Source organism: Nomia melanderi, chromosome 5, assembly GCF_051020985.1.
Source record: "Nomia melanderi isolate GNS246 chromosome 5, iyNomMela1, whole genome shotgun sequence".
Classification (NCBI taxonomy): domain Eukaryota; kingdom Metazoa; phylum Arthropoda; class Insecta; order Hymenoptera; family Halictidae; genus Nomia; species Nomia melanderi.
The window spans coordinates 11719708-11734985 of NC_135003.1; the positions used below are offsets into that span (position 1 = coordinate 11719708).

General features: G+C 43.0%; 1 protein-coding gene across 18 annotated transcripts in view; it reads left to right on the forward strand.

The window, feature by feature from the left end:
- The window catches only part of dlg1 (MAGUK family member discs large 1), a 660262-nt gene that overhangs the window by 456681 nt on the left and 188303 nt on the right, over window positions 1-15278 (forward strand). For 2 of the 18 annotated variants that reach the window (XM_076367778.1, XM_076367779.1), the window contains exon 2: window positions 644-973. The exons of the other annotated variants lie outside the window; for them this stretch is intronic. In XM_076367778.1, coding sequence (XP_076223893.1) covers window positions 875-973 — 99 coding nt within the window. In that variant the 5' untranslated portion in view covers window positions 644-874. The remainder of the gene's footprint in view (window positions 1-643; window positions 974-15278) is intronic. 18 annotated transcript variants of the gene reach the window in all.

Sequence of the window (15278 nt, forward strand, 5' to 3'; positions counted from 1 at the left end):
GGCAACGTCGTGCAGATAATGCGTCACGATTATGCAGGTACCAGGCACAGCCGGGTATCGCGCGATGGCCCGCTGCACATCGAATCGCGGGTTCCAAGGTTACAAATCTGTCTAACGATCCCTTCGCGGAAGTCACGTGACGGTGTGTTGCCATCCACGGGTTTACAGCATCTATGGAAAAAACAATTATAGATTTATCTGTTGAATGCTCCGTAACGTCGAGGAATTCGATTGAACCTTGAATTTCTCTGCAGAATCACTCTAAAATAATTTTACTCGACCACTCGTGGAAATGAAATTTATGACTAAAATATTGAATCATTATTCAATCAAATGGAGGAAGAGTCGGCTGAATAAACAAAATAGCAGGGACGTAGAGTTAACACGTTATTTCTGGTACACAAGTAAACCTCTTGCTTTAAAATGCGTTTCCCGATTGCAACCGTCAGAAATCTTTCGTCAGCATTCTTTTCGAAAGAATCTTTCACTCCAAACAACACGCAACGAAAGTGATTAAATTTTCCTAAATTAATTTGAACACTTTCATCGCGAGCCTTACTTATTATAAGGGCAAAGGGTTGCAGTGAGATGCTCGAACGCTTGAAGTTAAAGCTAGCTTCTTGTTGATTCCGTGAATTTATAGCGATCCAGTGAACGAAGTGCGACGAAACGTTCCCGGTATCAGTGCGACTCGCGGTGATCGTCAAGAGTGAAAATCTTCAAGAACCAAGGACCCGGGAGAGGGTAGTTCGGGTGTCGGTTGACGCCGGTTGTCCCCGGATCTCTGTTGGATGAGCTGGTGTGTTGTCGTGGTAGAAAATAATCGGTTAGCAACCTGGAGTGCCAATGCGGATCACGTGTGGCGCCCGTCTTCATGGGGATGGGCTTTAACGATAAGAAGCTGAGGAGATTACGAAGATTGCGGCTCTTTGGCCGCGCCAAAGTCTACCTCACAGTCCGCTGGCCACAGCTGGTGGGTGCTTATAGCAATCGCATGTACATTTTTCCAGCTGTCTCGCTTTTTCCGATAATTGAGACGTGTAAGAACCGCCTCCCGCGTTCGTTTCTCTCTCGGGAAGATGCGGCTGCCGCGTGTACGGACAAATTGACCGGAAATCCGGAAATTTTCCTCGGAAATATTGACCTCTGAACCGTTGACATGCTCACCGGCAAGTGTACTCTTTTCTGTGAACGCGATACCTTTCGTATTTTATTCAACTTATTTGATAACGAACGAAGGATGTCGATGATCGTTGATTTTTTAACACTTTTCAGTGAGTATTTCATTATAAACCGACCACGTCTGCTTATATTTCTTCTTTCTCGCATAGACCTAGTTAGAGATTAGTACGAAAGATATTGGTAAATGTAATAAGCGAGTTAACACGTCGCCCGGCGTTAACGTGTTAACAATGAAACGATTACTTCGCGTTTAATCTCGTCCCCCGTTATTCTCGCAGGAGCAGCGAATTCGTGACACAGAAAACGTGAAAATATTTTCCATCGGGTTCAGCTGTTGATACGCTAATCTCGAAGGGGGGGGGGGGGGGGGGGCCGGCGACAGCGGCGAAGCTCGACAAAATTAATCCTTTCCGCGACCTGTTAAACTTGTACGTCCAATTTGGAAACTTCGCGGATTATCTTCGAACGAAAATAATGGGGCTGAAATCGCGCGCAGGTAACCTAATTTCCCCGATGGTTCCGAAACAGAAAAATGAAAGAGCCGGCGATGCTGGTCGGCGACGAAAGGCGAGAACCGGGGGCCAGGTAAAAGCTTAATTAAACGCGAGGATTATTAGGGAACGAGGCTACAAACCGAGTAAACGATCGTACCATTCGAAGCGTGGATCACGTAGTGTGCGTACATTCCCGGACGAATAAGCATTCCGGCTAACAGCCTGCGAAAACCGAGGTAATGTCGACCGCTCGCGACCTTAGAAGAAGCTTATTTTGATCCCGCGTTCTTCCCCTCCGTTTTTTCGACAATAACGATTCCGCGCCAGAGGTTAGAATGGCAACCGTTTGAACGTGACTTATTTTTATATTCGCCGGCGCGCCCGGAGTTCCGGGGCGAGAAATTTTAATCGCGACCGAGCTTATTTTTATCTAGCCATCTCGATGAGTTACGGCGTTAAAGTTCGAGGAACTGCACCCTTTCGATTCAGCGGAGGCCATTTTTATCAAGACATTTTTATTAATGACCGCAATTAGGATTCCGCTTGCGCGGTAATAGTTCCTCCAACTTGGCTAATTCTTCATTTGCCTTTTTCCGCGGGTATTACATGCTTCATCCAATGGTTCTCGGTGTCACTTCGACGTCCTCGGACGACTTACGATCTCGGATTTTCTTTTATACGATAAATTAGTATTCAGTTTGAATGATTCTCCGTCGTATTTACGGCTCGTTGATGTCGTAGATCGCAGCGTTATTGTGTTCATGAGTTTATTTATTTTTGTGATAGTTCTACGATTGATTTGGAAGAACGCTACCGATTTTAAACGTAAGATTTAATATAATCGAGTTCATTTTTACGTTACCATTAATAAACGTAATTAAAATTCCCGGCGCGTGCAGACAATTTTCCGGCCGGGGAAATATCGAAGCCAGTTTCGCTTATTCTTATTACACCCGACTGCTCGGTAAATATGCTTGGAATTCTTCTCGGTTTTTAGAGATTTTCCGCGTTGGAAGACCCTATCACTTGACGTACACGGAATCTTTTTCCGTCCTAGTTAAAGTGCTCCTCGAGTAGCGTCTGCGAGGCGAAAGATTTGGTACTTATAATTCAAGGATTCCGATGTAAAAAGGAGAATTTTCTTACGCTCGGCTTCGCGTTCGCTGATTCTGAAAATCGTTCTAACCCCTCGGAATGAAATTATTCTTTATTTTTCATTTGGCCACTGTTTAAACGGAATATTATACGTTATATACGTCGTTGCATAAAAATCAGTATCGTACGGGTTAAACAAATAATTGTATGTAATTTAAATGAAATACAAATGTGAGATTAAAAAATTCATTTCTCGTATTTTGTTACCGTTCGCGTTGCTTCAATTCGATAATGAATTCAATATTGCAGTAGCGTTCAATCGGGAAAATTGTTACTGAAACGAATAAAATATGTAAAATGTCAACGTGCCGGAATTTCGAATGGAAAATTTAATTCTCGTAGAAGGACATTAACGAAACGTAAACGACAACATTGTGCAAACGTTGCGACATCGAATATATTTTTCCCCGGCGTGATTCCATGTACAGAGAAATCAAATTCTTGTAACAGCAATTCCACACGTTTCCCCGCCGTTTTCTTAATCCGATTTAACCAGTGGCACCAGGATCAAATTCGGATGCGACTTCCCGCCTCCAATTCGCACGCCAACGAAACGTAGTTACCCCCAGAAAATCTGTCGACCCTGTCGGCCGCAAGCCGGCCAACATTGGGACGAGAATGCTAAGTGTCCGCATCGCGTGCATCTTTGGACGTATCTCCGCGGATACTCCATGCTGCCTGGATATCCGGGATGCATGACATTCTTGCACAATGTCGCACCCCCTCCGAATAACCTTGGAATAATCCCTGGATTGTTTATACGCGCAAGAACTTTCGGCATTTCTTCCCTATGTAACGCATCGCGATGATTGGATGCCTCCAGTTAATTAATTCTGTTTCGTACAATTCGTTCCTCGGAAATGCCCGGTCGGATAGAATTGTAGAAGATCAACTAGAATTTCGGAATATTAAGAGTTCGACCGATTGATCAACTGTGCGAACTACTTCGATTCAGTTCGATCCCAACTTCTTCGGCCGATCTCGGAGCTTCATCGACACGCTTCATTAGCGAGCATTGTATTTGCCGGGCCTAAGTTGGCGGGAGTATCGGAAGTCTTTATCGGCGGAAGTTCACGATCTAACGATAGACAAGTCTCACTCGGCTAATTAAATTAGAGCCAACCAAAGCCAGCCGCAAGATGTTTCGCCCTCCTCATCGAGCACCGAATTAATCCCGACACGTGGATCACCGCTATTCACGTACCCGATCGAGAATGACTTTGTCAAGAATAGCGGCGGGATTTCGAAATGATTGGAGACGTCGAATCCAATAACGCGGCCACGGATAAATCAATTTCCTAATGGAGGAGACACTGAAAAATTCAACGTTTCATTCCGCCGAACGGAGAGATCCCCGTAACAAGGCGCATCGATCGGTTCGGCTTCGAAATATGTGGGCTGGGGGTCGGGGGAGGAGGGGATATTCCAGCTGTTTCGCGAATTTATTCAACGCAACGATACGGTAACGACTGCACGTAGACCCTACAAATTCCGGCGGAACGCTTTATTCTTTTACGGGGATCCGGGGAACCGCCATTTTCTGATTTCCCAGAAACTGAATACGCCCGCACCATCCCGGCCCGCGTTAAAATATTTCTTCGACCTCCGTCCCCGCGTTCACTTTATATCATCGGAATTTCCCCTGAATAAACGCGTCGTGTCGCCTCGCATGACGCTGTCTCCGTAGTAAGACACTGTTACTTTTAATCTAATTAAGCCGCACGATTTATGGACAGACCCGCGGAACGCGGGGAATTTCATTAAGGCGCATCGGCAGATCTCCCGACACGCGTTCGGGTAGTTACGGCTGTGATAAAATTGAAGCGGGGATTATGACGATCAACAACTCGGCCGAAACCCGGTTCCACCGGATTCTCGCTAACTGTGTTGTATCGTTCCACTTCATTATCAATATAATGCGACCGGACCAAGAATCCAGTCCACATTTGTTATACAGCTAGTTATATTTCGCATTTCTAGTTTCTTATTTGTAAACGAAAGGTTTGAAATATCTTGATCATCTTTATAGATTTAATATTTAATCCTCTATAAGCTGAATTTTTCTTCGTGACTATAGAAGGAATGTACATAGTATGAAATTAATAAATATCAATCTGTAAATACAAATTAATGATGTATTCGAAACTACAATGACGCTGAACTTTCACGCCTGAGCATGTAAAAGTTCTAGTTAATTAATTACTTCGTTTCACTCGTCACTGTGTTACGCAAAATGAAATAAATCGATAAGATGCTTTTTGATGTTATCTTTGATTTTATCTGTTTACTGTCAAAGCGAAGGCGTCCCGATTCCCAGTTCAACTTCTCGCGTGAACCATTAATTACCGATGAATGTGGATCCCATCGAAACGAAAATCATCTCGGCGTATCCACCCCCATTTCCGGAATTCAAATGGAACACCGCGCATCTCTAGAAGACGCTCAAATATTTCTTGATGTATTTCCGGCCCGATAAACTATAATCAGGCGGGGGGTTCCACTTCCTCCAACGATGGGATATAGAATGCCTCTCGAGTTGACGGTTCGCTCGTAAAAATTTCCACGGAAGGCTGACTTCTTTTTCTATCGGGAACACGGGAGAGAAAAAGGGGGAGCGATAAAAATTTCCGCGCGTAGGTTCGGGACGAGCGGGAAAAAAATATTTCAGTTTTACTACGCGACTTTCAGCCATCAACTTTCCGTATTCTACGATTAGAGGAATGCCGGGAGGGTGTGCGAGAAATGGAAACGTTCGCGTCCGCGTCCACCGGAAATGACTCTTTCTCGCTTAAATTAGTGCGCATTTTATCCGGCCGGTTACCCTGCGTTTTAAAGCGAAAGCACCGAAGCGGCGCGCAACTTGTTTCCGATCGAAACTCTCCGCACGGTTTCCCGTCGCGGGCGAACTTTAATTCGCCAGGCGCTGTTCCGCAAACCTTTCAGCGGAGATTCGTCCAGGAATTTCATGGTATCCCATCGCGGTCCCAACTGCCGTATCGTCGCACGCAATTTCTTCCGTTTTCTGGCCAATTTCTGCAGTTTGCTCGCGTCCGGCTCGTTCCTCGTCGATTTCGTTCCCTAGTAATCTAGCGCGGCGGTTCGAAACGTCCCCGCGAAATTCAATTTGCCATCAGAGAAGTAGGTGTCCACGGAATTACGAAAAAGTGGATGAGCCCAGCGTCTACTACGTCCAATTCGGCATTTTAAGGGAAGTTACGTAGTTTACCGGACGCCCCTAATATCGTTTCGCGGCGAATTTGCCTCGGAAGCCACGGAATTTAGTACTCAAACTGCAGCATGCGTAACATTGAATTCTTTTATATTTTTGTTTAAATGAAGTGTACGCGAGTGAGCTGGAACATGGAGATTACATTTCACACAACGAATTTAGGTTCAGAATATCGAATGAAAGAGTTTTATTCGGCTTCCCGTTTCAGTCGAGTTCGGCGGCAGGATTACTTCATCAATTTTTGACAAATTTAATTGGAAACATGAAAATCAAGTTTTTCTGTGTAAAACTTACGTTTCGTTGAAAAATGGGAGGTAGAAATATGGTGAATGTACCTTCAGGGATTATTATTAGGTGAATTATGACTAACCGTAGATTTTCAGTCCGATAATGTTATCTGGAAGAACGTGGGTGGGTAGATAACAGAGGTTCCTGACATTTCGGCAAAAAAGTACGGAGCTCGTCGTTCTACCTGAAATGGTCCTTAACAAAGCGAACGCTGTACGCTGAAGCTCTTTGTGTAACGTTAAAACCGGAGTTACAGAACTCGACGGAGAGTTCGCGAATAATTTAACGCGAGCGAAGTAGTGCGGTTATCTAGTTTCATAATTCTTTTGGTACAGTATTGTGACGGTCCCCGCGGAACTTCCGGAATTTATGGTATTATCGAAAGTACTGGTTAATGATCAAAAATTGGTAATTTACAGTCAGATTCCGAGAAAATACCGGATTACAATTAAAAGCTTTATATCTCTGCCTATACAGAGATTTACGGGAATCGAAATAGATAAAACTCATGATATTTTCTGCTCGCAACGATGACAATTTACCGCGGAAATTTTTGAACTGGTTTCCGTTGTTCCGATCGCATAAATCTGTTACTTTTCCGGAAGTTTCATCTCCGCGTATGAACATTTAACGATGCTCTCCAAATATAAATCCCCATAAATATGCGTAACATTCGAAAACTAATAGCTATGTGTTTTTATTATATCGTTTACACGCGTGTGTTGGAATTTTTTGGTTCGCGATTAGATCTATTGTTAGATCTTGCGCCGTTATCCCATTCTACGTGGACGTTTTTGGATTCCATGTAATTTAGTTAAAGTAATCTGCGATTAGGACCCTCCTGACGAGATAGCTCGTTTCATGGGTGCCGAAAGAGGGTGCGGATAGAGAAGAGAAGACTCTACTAGACAAACGAATAGATACTTCCCTTACGGGGCGGCCGGCTTACCTCGTTATAATGGATCTCATTACTTTTATCGCCGGGACATACATCTACCCGAACTCGAAATTGCCTTCCGCTTCTTCCACTGCTTCTTCCACTCTTCTCGCGGCCCATAGTTGCCTACCAATCTACATGCAAAAATTCTGGATGGCTCCGCAGCCACCCTCAGACGCCATCTGGGCCCCCTAATTTTTCGCGAAAATTGCACCAAACGGGATAGATATCACGACTTTATGACAGGCAATATTCCCTTGTGTCGGGTGTGCGTTGACTCATTACTCCCTTTCGCGTTTTGACGTTCGTCGCGTTGCCCGAAATGGAAGCGAGCAACATCGCCGCTGATTATTGATATCTGAAACATTCCTGAAACATACAGATTTAATTCTACATCGGTATTGACACAGTAACTTTTAACAATAGTGATAGTATCAGTTTTTAATATAATTCAGATCATTCGTCCAGTAAAATGTTACTCCGACGAAAGCAGTTGAAACAGAAAATTGTTTCAATATTCGAATAAAATTGAAATGTTGTATCTAACTGAGAAGTTAGTACATCTTATCGATTATCATTGTCTTCGCGCCTGTGCTGCAAGATACTCACCGAAAAGGTACGATTTAAAAGTATTCAGTTTGACCGTTCGAGCGACGCGTTATTATTCACGAAGCGATTACCGATAACCAACCGATTGGCGCACAATAATTTCTATCGGTCGTGTGTCCAGCGAACGCGCCGACTTCCGTCAGTCGCAGTCGACGTATCAGGGTCGCGCAAAATAAACGATTATCGACGAGCGTTAATGCAAACCTGAAATTTTTACGCGCCGTCAAGTACACCGACCGTCGAGCGACGCATACCTAAAGTATTCAGTGGCCCGTATAATGGCCCGATTGTGGTATTGTGAAAGTATATTTGCCAGCGGAGGACTCGATATTCATCGCGGGATCCGTCGCGGAATTACATATTTGCGCACTGTGCACTTGGAAAAGCATGTTCACGCGCACGAACGTATTTGCGACCCGTCGCGCGCATTCAACGGCCTGTTTGCTTTTTCGCGGCACCGAGCGTTTCTAGTTGAACTAATTCCGCCCCTCTCCCTTGTTTGTTCGGCCTACGATTCGCCTTGGGACATTATGCTGGAACAGAACCCAGGTTTTCTTTAATTAACGAAGAATTGACATTTCTATTAGCCGAGCTCGACGAACCTGACAATGGATGAAGCAGTTATAGAATCGTGTTTAATAATCTCTATGATTTACTAGGGAAAGAAATATTGTGACATAATTAAATAGAAAACAGCCATTACATCAAAGGTACTGAGAAATATGACTATAAAATAGTTGTTTCATTCTTAAAACTATTGTACGTTAAGTATGTAACGTAGGTTTTCTATAGAACACTGAAAAGTAATTAATAAAATGAAGAACGGTGTTAGAAGGGAATTACCGACGTGTCATAATTAAAACACGCCATGAATCGCCGTTTTACTGTTTCCGACGTTAATTTAATGGAACTACATTATTCGCACGATGTCCCGATAAATTCATCGCGTCTCTGATGACAAAATTGTCAACGTCGCTGTTTTTCAATACCGTGCGCAACGTTCGTTGGCAGTGTATCGACTATCGCACGATTAGCTGTACCGGTCGAGAGGGCGGCAAATAGCCGCGCAGCTCTTGATTAAAGCATTTAGCATAACAATGCTATTGCCTGCAGCTTGTGGGCCAACGTCAGGCGCCGTAAATACGAACATTTTTAATAAACTCCGCTAATTCGACGTACACAGAGTCACCCCCTTGTGAAACGGGTGTACGGACGGTTCGTGTAAATTGTCGATGCAGCGACGTGCATTTTATACCGAATACAGACGTCTTTGATTGAAATGCAGCGAAACTTTTTATCCGCGCAAACGAGCTCCCACGAAAAAGATTCGGAGTTTGTAGCTTCCGATCCATGTTTCAATATGAAATAAAACTATATTCGGATTTAAGACCACTAACTGGACAAATTTATCGAATGAAGTTCGAAAAAATTACTCGTCGGATTCGATGCCATTTCACTTGTTTGGCGCAGCTGCCCCGTTCGCCTTCAACTTCACAACTTTTATACGATTTCCAGAACTCGTCGATAAAGTTTGAATTGTTCATTTCATCTTCTATCGGAAGGGAATTAATGTTATTCGCGGTTTCGTACGTGACGCTGCAGAGCCGACATTTTTCTATGCATCCACCGACAGCTTGTTACTCGCGCTAGAGGGCGACGATCAAACGGAATAGAAATTCAGGCCGGGTATTCGAAGGTTTTCGACAGAAAAACACACGGGTTACTTCATAAAGAGTACCAAGCTGCTCGGAGTCTGGTTATAGCCGCTATACCGGTATGTAGTACGGGCCACGAAGACGGCAGAATTCGAAAAGAGCAGAGGGTCGGCCACGAAGTTCCCCGCTCAGGAGGAGCTTCCATGCCCGGTGAACACGGAAGACGTTCGGGACCATTTCTGAGCCTCGTTATAGGTGCTTTAACCTACAGCCGCGCGCGATATACTATGCTTACGGATCCGTGCACGAAACGGGAAGGCTCCACGGGAGCAGCGTTTAACTCGGGAGATACGATCGAAGTTTATCCGGCTCGGTACCAGACGGTTCGACGTGGTACCATTAGGGACCAACCGGAGTAGCTCCTGTTGCCATTCCGATACCCGATATTAGAATCTTCTTGGATCTAATCGGGAACATCGGTCGGAGTGCCCGGTTGTTTGTAGGTACTCCGTGTTGCGTTGGAACGAAGTTATTCAATCACTCTGCTCGCGAAATATTCGTCGATGAATCAGTATGAATTTCGTACACTGTGAAAATATTTAAAGAATATATCTGTCGTCTGAGGTTTAACAAGATCATGTGCTGCTAAGATGAGAATCTGTTCGCAGAAGCACGCGAAAGTGGTGAAATTCTTAAAGAGGCCGGGCCTTTTGAAATCTGAGATAATAGATGAATTTTTCAGATATTTTTACAGCGTGATAAGTTGATAAAGATTTGTTATCTGTGAATTGTATTAATACGGTATTACATAGGACTGAAATAAAATGTTCGAGCTTGAACACGTTCTCGAAATTTTCAAAAGATAAATGCGTGTTTGTGTCAGATGAATTTAAAAAGGGAATATACGTGAAATGTTCAAAAACGCGGGGATATTTGCACAGCACTTTACGGGAAATTCAAATTCGATTATCTGGAATGACGCTGTCAGCGTCGTGAATGCGTTTCAAAGGCATATCGTGTACGGTGCGCATAATCATTTGACGTGATTCGGTAGAACGTCGAAAGATGGATAGTTATGTCACTGTTGGAACATTATATAACGCGATGTAACGTCCAAACGCGCGGCCTGTAACACACGTCAGTCCACCGAACAGAAGTTGAGGCATAACATGCAACAATCGATTTGGCAACGAGCCTCGTGATTCTACGTAGATCATCTTCCATACGAGGCTCGAGTATCGTACCGCGATATAACGGAGTATCGCGTGTAATTGCGTATTCTGTCCTGAAACGGTCGTTTCAGTGATTAAGAATCCTGTTCCTAAACGCTGTGCTACTTCAGATTTCAACTTCCCCTTTCCCAACAAAAATATAGCTTCCTCTCTTGCCACTAAACGTACCGCGATCGATCAGATGACCAGTTTTCGAATTTTATTAAAAATTCAGCATTTTCTTCTGTCCATTTACCGTTGTACCAGTTCTTATATTCTCCAATCAGTTATATCACTTTTGTCTTTCCTCCTGCTTCTGTTTTCACTAAGAAAAATCTATCGTTTAATTCACTTACCTTTGTTTTATAATCTGTTGTTCGACCGGTTACGTTTAGTGTTAAGTCTATACTGTATGTCATTACTTATTTTACATTTCCCAAAAAGACAAGCTAACACAGAAAAACATATACCTTAAATTATTCGAAAAGTTTCCGTTTCAAATAATATTAGTTAAAAAGATTCACATATTTTGTAGAAAGCACAATTAATGTGTTGAAAAATGGTTGAAATGCAGAGTGAATAAAGACGGTGCGAACGTCGAGAAAGCGGGATCATTACTGAAAAATTGTATGACACGCGATCCCGGTAACATTAAAAATGTCGGGCAAGTTCCTTTGAAAAGCGAAGTCGCATAATAAACGAGTGGCAATTTTTCTCCGCGCGATAAAACCACTGAACGCACCTCCTCAACGGATATTGATTAATCGCGCAGCCATATCCCGCCAGGTAGATTATCGCGGTTGCCCCCTGTTGACGGTAGTTTATCTTCGACGCCTTCGTCGAACTGCTCTGAATAATTTATCGAAAATAGATACTCCTTCCTGCTCGGGCCGTTTTTCACATCCGCCAAGGATGAAAGGCGCCAAAGACAAGATGAAGGTTTACGTAAACGAGACGTCGGTCGTTTCCGTGCGGCTGGGACGGGGAAGCCACAGAAATTTCCGCTTTTAAAATTTTATCGGAATTAATCCCGTGAGATTCGATCGATCGAACGAGAAAAATTAATTATACAGCAATCTCTGTGCCGTATCGATATTCGATTACCGATACAATTGATTACACGCTGGAAACTTTAACCGAGAAATGGGCCGAGTGTTCGAGCACGTTTTATTGCATTATTTATTTCCGATCGTATAGCCGAGCGCGGACAATACGAGGGGAACTTGTGTGGCCTTTAAGCGACAAATATTAAGGCTACGACAATGCTGCTAAAAGCAGCGATCAAATTTTTAGATGCGACCGTGGACCCTGCGATATTCAGTTTCCTCGGAATTGTTTATTGCAGTATCTATCGAACAGTTCTGTGTATTTATGCACCATTTTCCTTTGGTTCGCGTAATAATTCACAGTTGGTAATGGCAAGCAGTAATCAAGTATATTCAGTTGGTGCATGCGACATTACTTCAATTAATCATTTATTAAATTTCCTGGTTAATTCTTCGGACAAATATATTTCAAATTCGCGAAGTAATTCTCGTGTAATAATTTAATATTTATCTCATTGCGACAAATTAACGAGTAATTTCTCTTACTCGTTATTTCGTAGAATTTCAATCCTTTTTCATTATTCAATTTATGTAGCATAAAGGGATTTGTTGAAGAAACAAGGAAGCAGTAGAAATATTGATGTTCAGGATACTATCTAGAATCTCTAACCGCACGGTCGAGAATTGGTTATTAAAGGAAGAACAAAGGAGCATATTGTAACGATGGGTACGGAAAATTTTTCTTTAAAACGCGCTTCCCCGTGTTTTTATTGAAAATACATTTCGCATGCACCGACCGGATAGTTACGAGGCGGACGGGACTGTCGATACAAGATGTTGCGTTCCGTTGAATATCGCCGACGGAGATGGGACCAACGGAAAAAAAGGAAAACCGCACCGCATGGCGAAAGCAGATAACGTCGGTCGATTAATTCGAGTAATGAAAATTTTAATGCCGCCCCTCTGGCTGCCGATTGAGCTCCATAATTTATACGTTACGTCACGCGCCGCGGTGCAGACGAAATTCATTGAATCATTAAGCGCGATGACGCTCCGGGCGGAATGAATTTTCTGTTAATGGAAACACCGTACAAACGCGGCGTGATAGATTCTGACGGCATTTAAAATTCGTCAGAAAAAGGTTTACATTCCGTTCCATTTTTCCGCCGGAAACGCGCCCGGGGCCCTGTCGAATTGCCGTTCCATGAATTGCATTCCGAATATACTTCGAAATTTAAATGCATTACATATTTTTCAATAAAAGCTTCGATCCCCCTTTCCCGATACCGGTTGCCCGGCAATATTTTAATTGCAGATTCCTTTTATTATATTTTTTTTTTCGCAATTGGTAACAAGTCGATTTGCAATTCGAAAAAAAGATGGTTGCAACGAGAATGCATATTTAGCCGACTGGAATGGAAGAAGCCGCAGTGCATGCATATATACCAGCAGCTAGTTCGTTAGCTGCGTTTGTTTTCATAACGCGAAACAAACGGTTCCTCCATTTTCGGGTTTGTCACGGCGCGGCCCACACTCGAGGACTATTTCGTCTATGTACTCACCTCATCGTCGCGTAACCCGCTCTGCGTCCGCTGAATCGCATGACCTCGGTGAATACCCTTTATTCTCAACTTCTCGTCGTGAATGGGTGACTCGAAATGCGTGGCTGCAGCACAATAGTCGCCGGTGTGCTTGTCCGCAAACACGATAAACCGTCGGGTGATATATTGCAGAACATACCAAATCTTTTCGTTGACACTGCGACTGTCAGATCGACCTCGTCGAATCTTCATAGGGTTGATTTAATTGTTCGTCGTAATTAGATTGCGCAGCTTTATGCGATATGATGTTTGCACAGTCGGATGTACTATAATTATATGAATATTTGGTTATTAGTTACTGTTTTATTTCTTCAACGTTCGTCAATCTCAACGAAAATGTCCCTTTACATATGATTATGAACACCAGTGTTTAATCTTTCACCGTCTAGAAAATGTTGAGACAATATTTGTAACGGATAAATAGTAGAATGATAAGACGACAGTGGTTATGAGATATACTGATAATCTTTTCCAAAATGTATAATGTGATCTTTCATAGTTGTTCTGCGTTATCTCAAAAATTTACTCACACCGACGGACACAATTACCGTGTACTTTAGTAGAAGTTCTCGCTTCAAAGAGCGCAGATTACATTTCCTTGCACTTGAGTGTTTTCTTGATGTAATGCACGGAATTCTCTTGTTCTCTCTAGCTAGGAGAATTAATTCTATTGCACGAAGAAATTTTTCGCAACTCCTGGAAACCGAAACAATGAAACGAATCGCTGAGGTGAATTAACTATATTGTGTTACGAAATTCTCAGTTTACGTTCCGTTTGTAAAAGAGATTCAACGTGTTTCCTAGGACACTGTTAACAGCATGAATCGATACTCTTCTTTATAATTAATAATCGTCGAAAAAGAGACTTCAGGTCCCTATAACGAAAAGCACGTTTGAAATGGTACCAGACGCTAAGAATCTCAAATTGTCTGCAGTGGCAACCAATGTAGACGAGCAAACATGTCTGAGCTACCGTAATTAGATGTCAAAGACCTTCGAAGTTCCACAGACAGTGAAACTAGATCGGAAGAGCACTACGAATGGCGTCAAAGACAGTATCGAAGGTATGGAATCTCTTAGAGTACTCAGTATACCTATAGAAATCAATAGATACAACACTGAACCAGTAAAAGCCGATAGAGACATCAACTGACCTGAGAAAGTCGACTTATACAAGATCAGAATCACAGAACCTCTTACAGACTACGGCAGACCTATGAAAGCTAACAGTTCGGTCAATAAAAGCCAAAGTCGTTACACAATACTAATCAAATGGAAGATAAACTAGGAACACATTTAAACGCAATAGAATCTGTAGAAGGGAAATGAATTCTATGACGCCTAATGAGAATCATATTGCATCTAAAACAGTTGTTCAAAGCGAAGTTCAAAACTACACAAATCCTTCAGAAACCATAGATCTTTAACACCGATCAATCCTTCTAACCTGATATCCAAACTCCTCGATAGATCAATTTGTATTTGTATTTTTCTAAAGAGTGCATCAGAGTGTCAACAAGATACGAGGTATCAGAGAGAAACTATACTTCGTTCTACATTAACGTTTCGCGAAGTAGAACGATAATAAGGTATTTAATCTACGAAAACCCGTTCTTTATTATGCACGCTTGAATAGGATCCGGCCACCGAGCTATCTGGAAATTGCCGACCGTTCACAATTGACACAGCCCACCGATGTCGAGAACGATTCGTGTTTCCAAAGCTCCGGAAAACACACGGTCGCTTCGAGAGCCGGCCGATAAGTGCGCTTAATCGGCCGGAGCTTGCGTTCACGGGGATCACAAAGCACCGGGACTAATTAAATAGGCCGCAAAGCGGTGGTAATCTAATGCGTTACGAGTGCGCGGCAA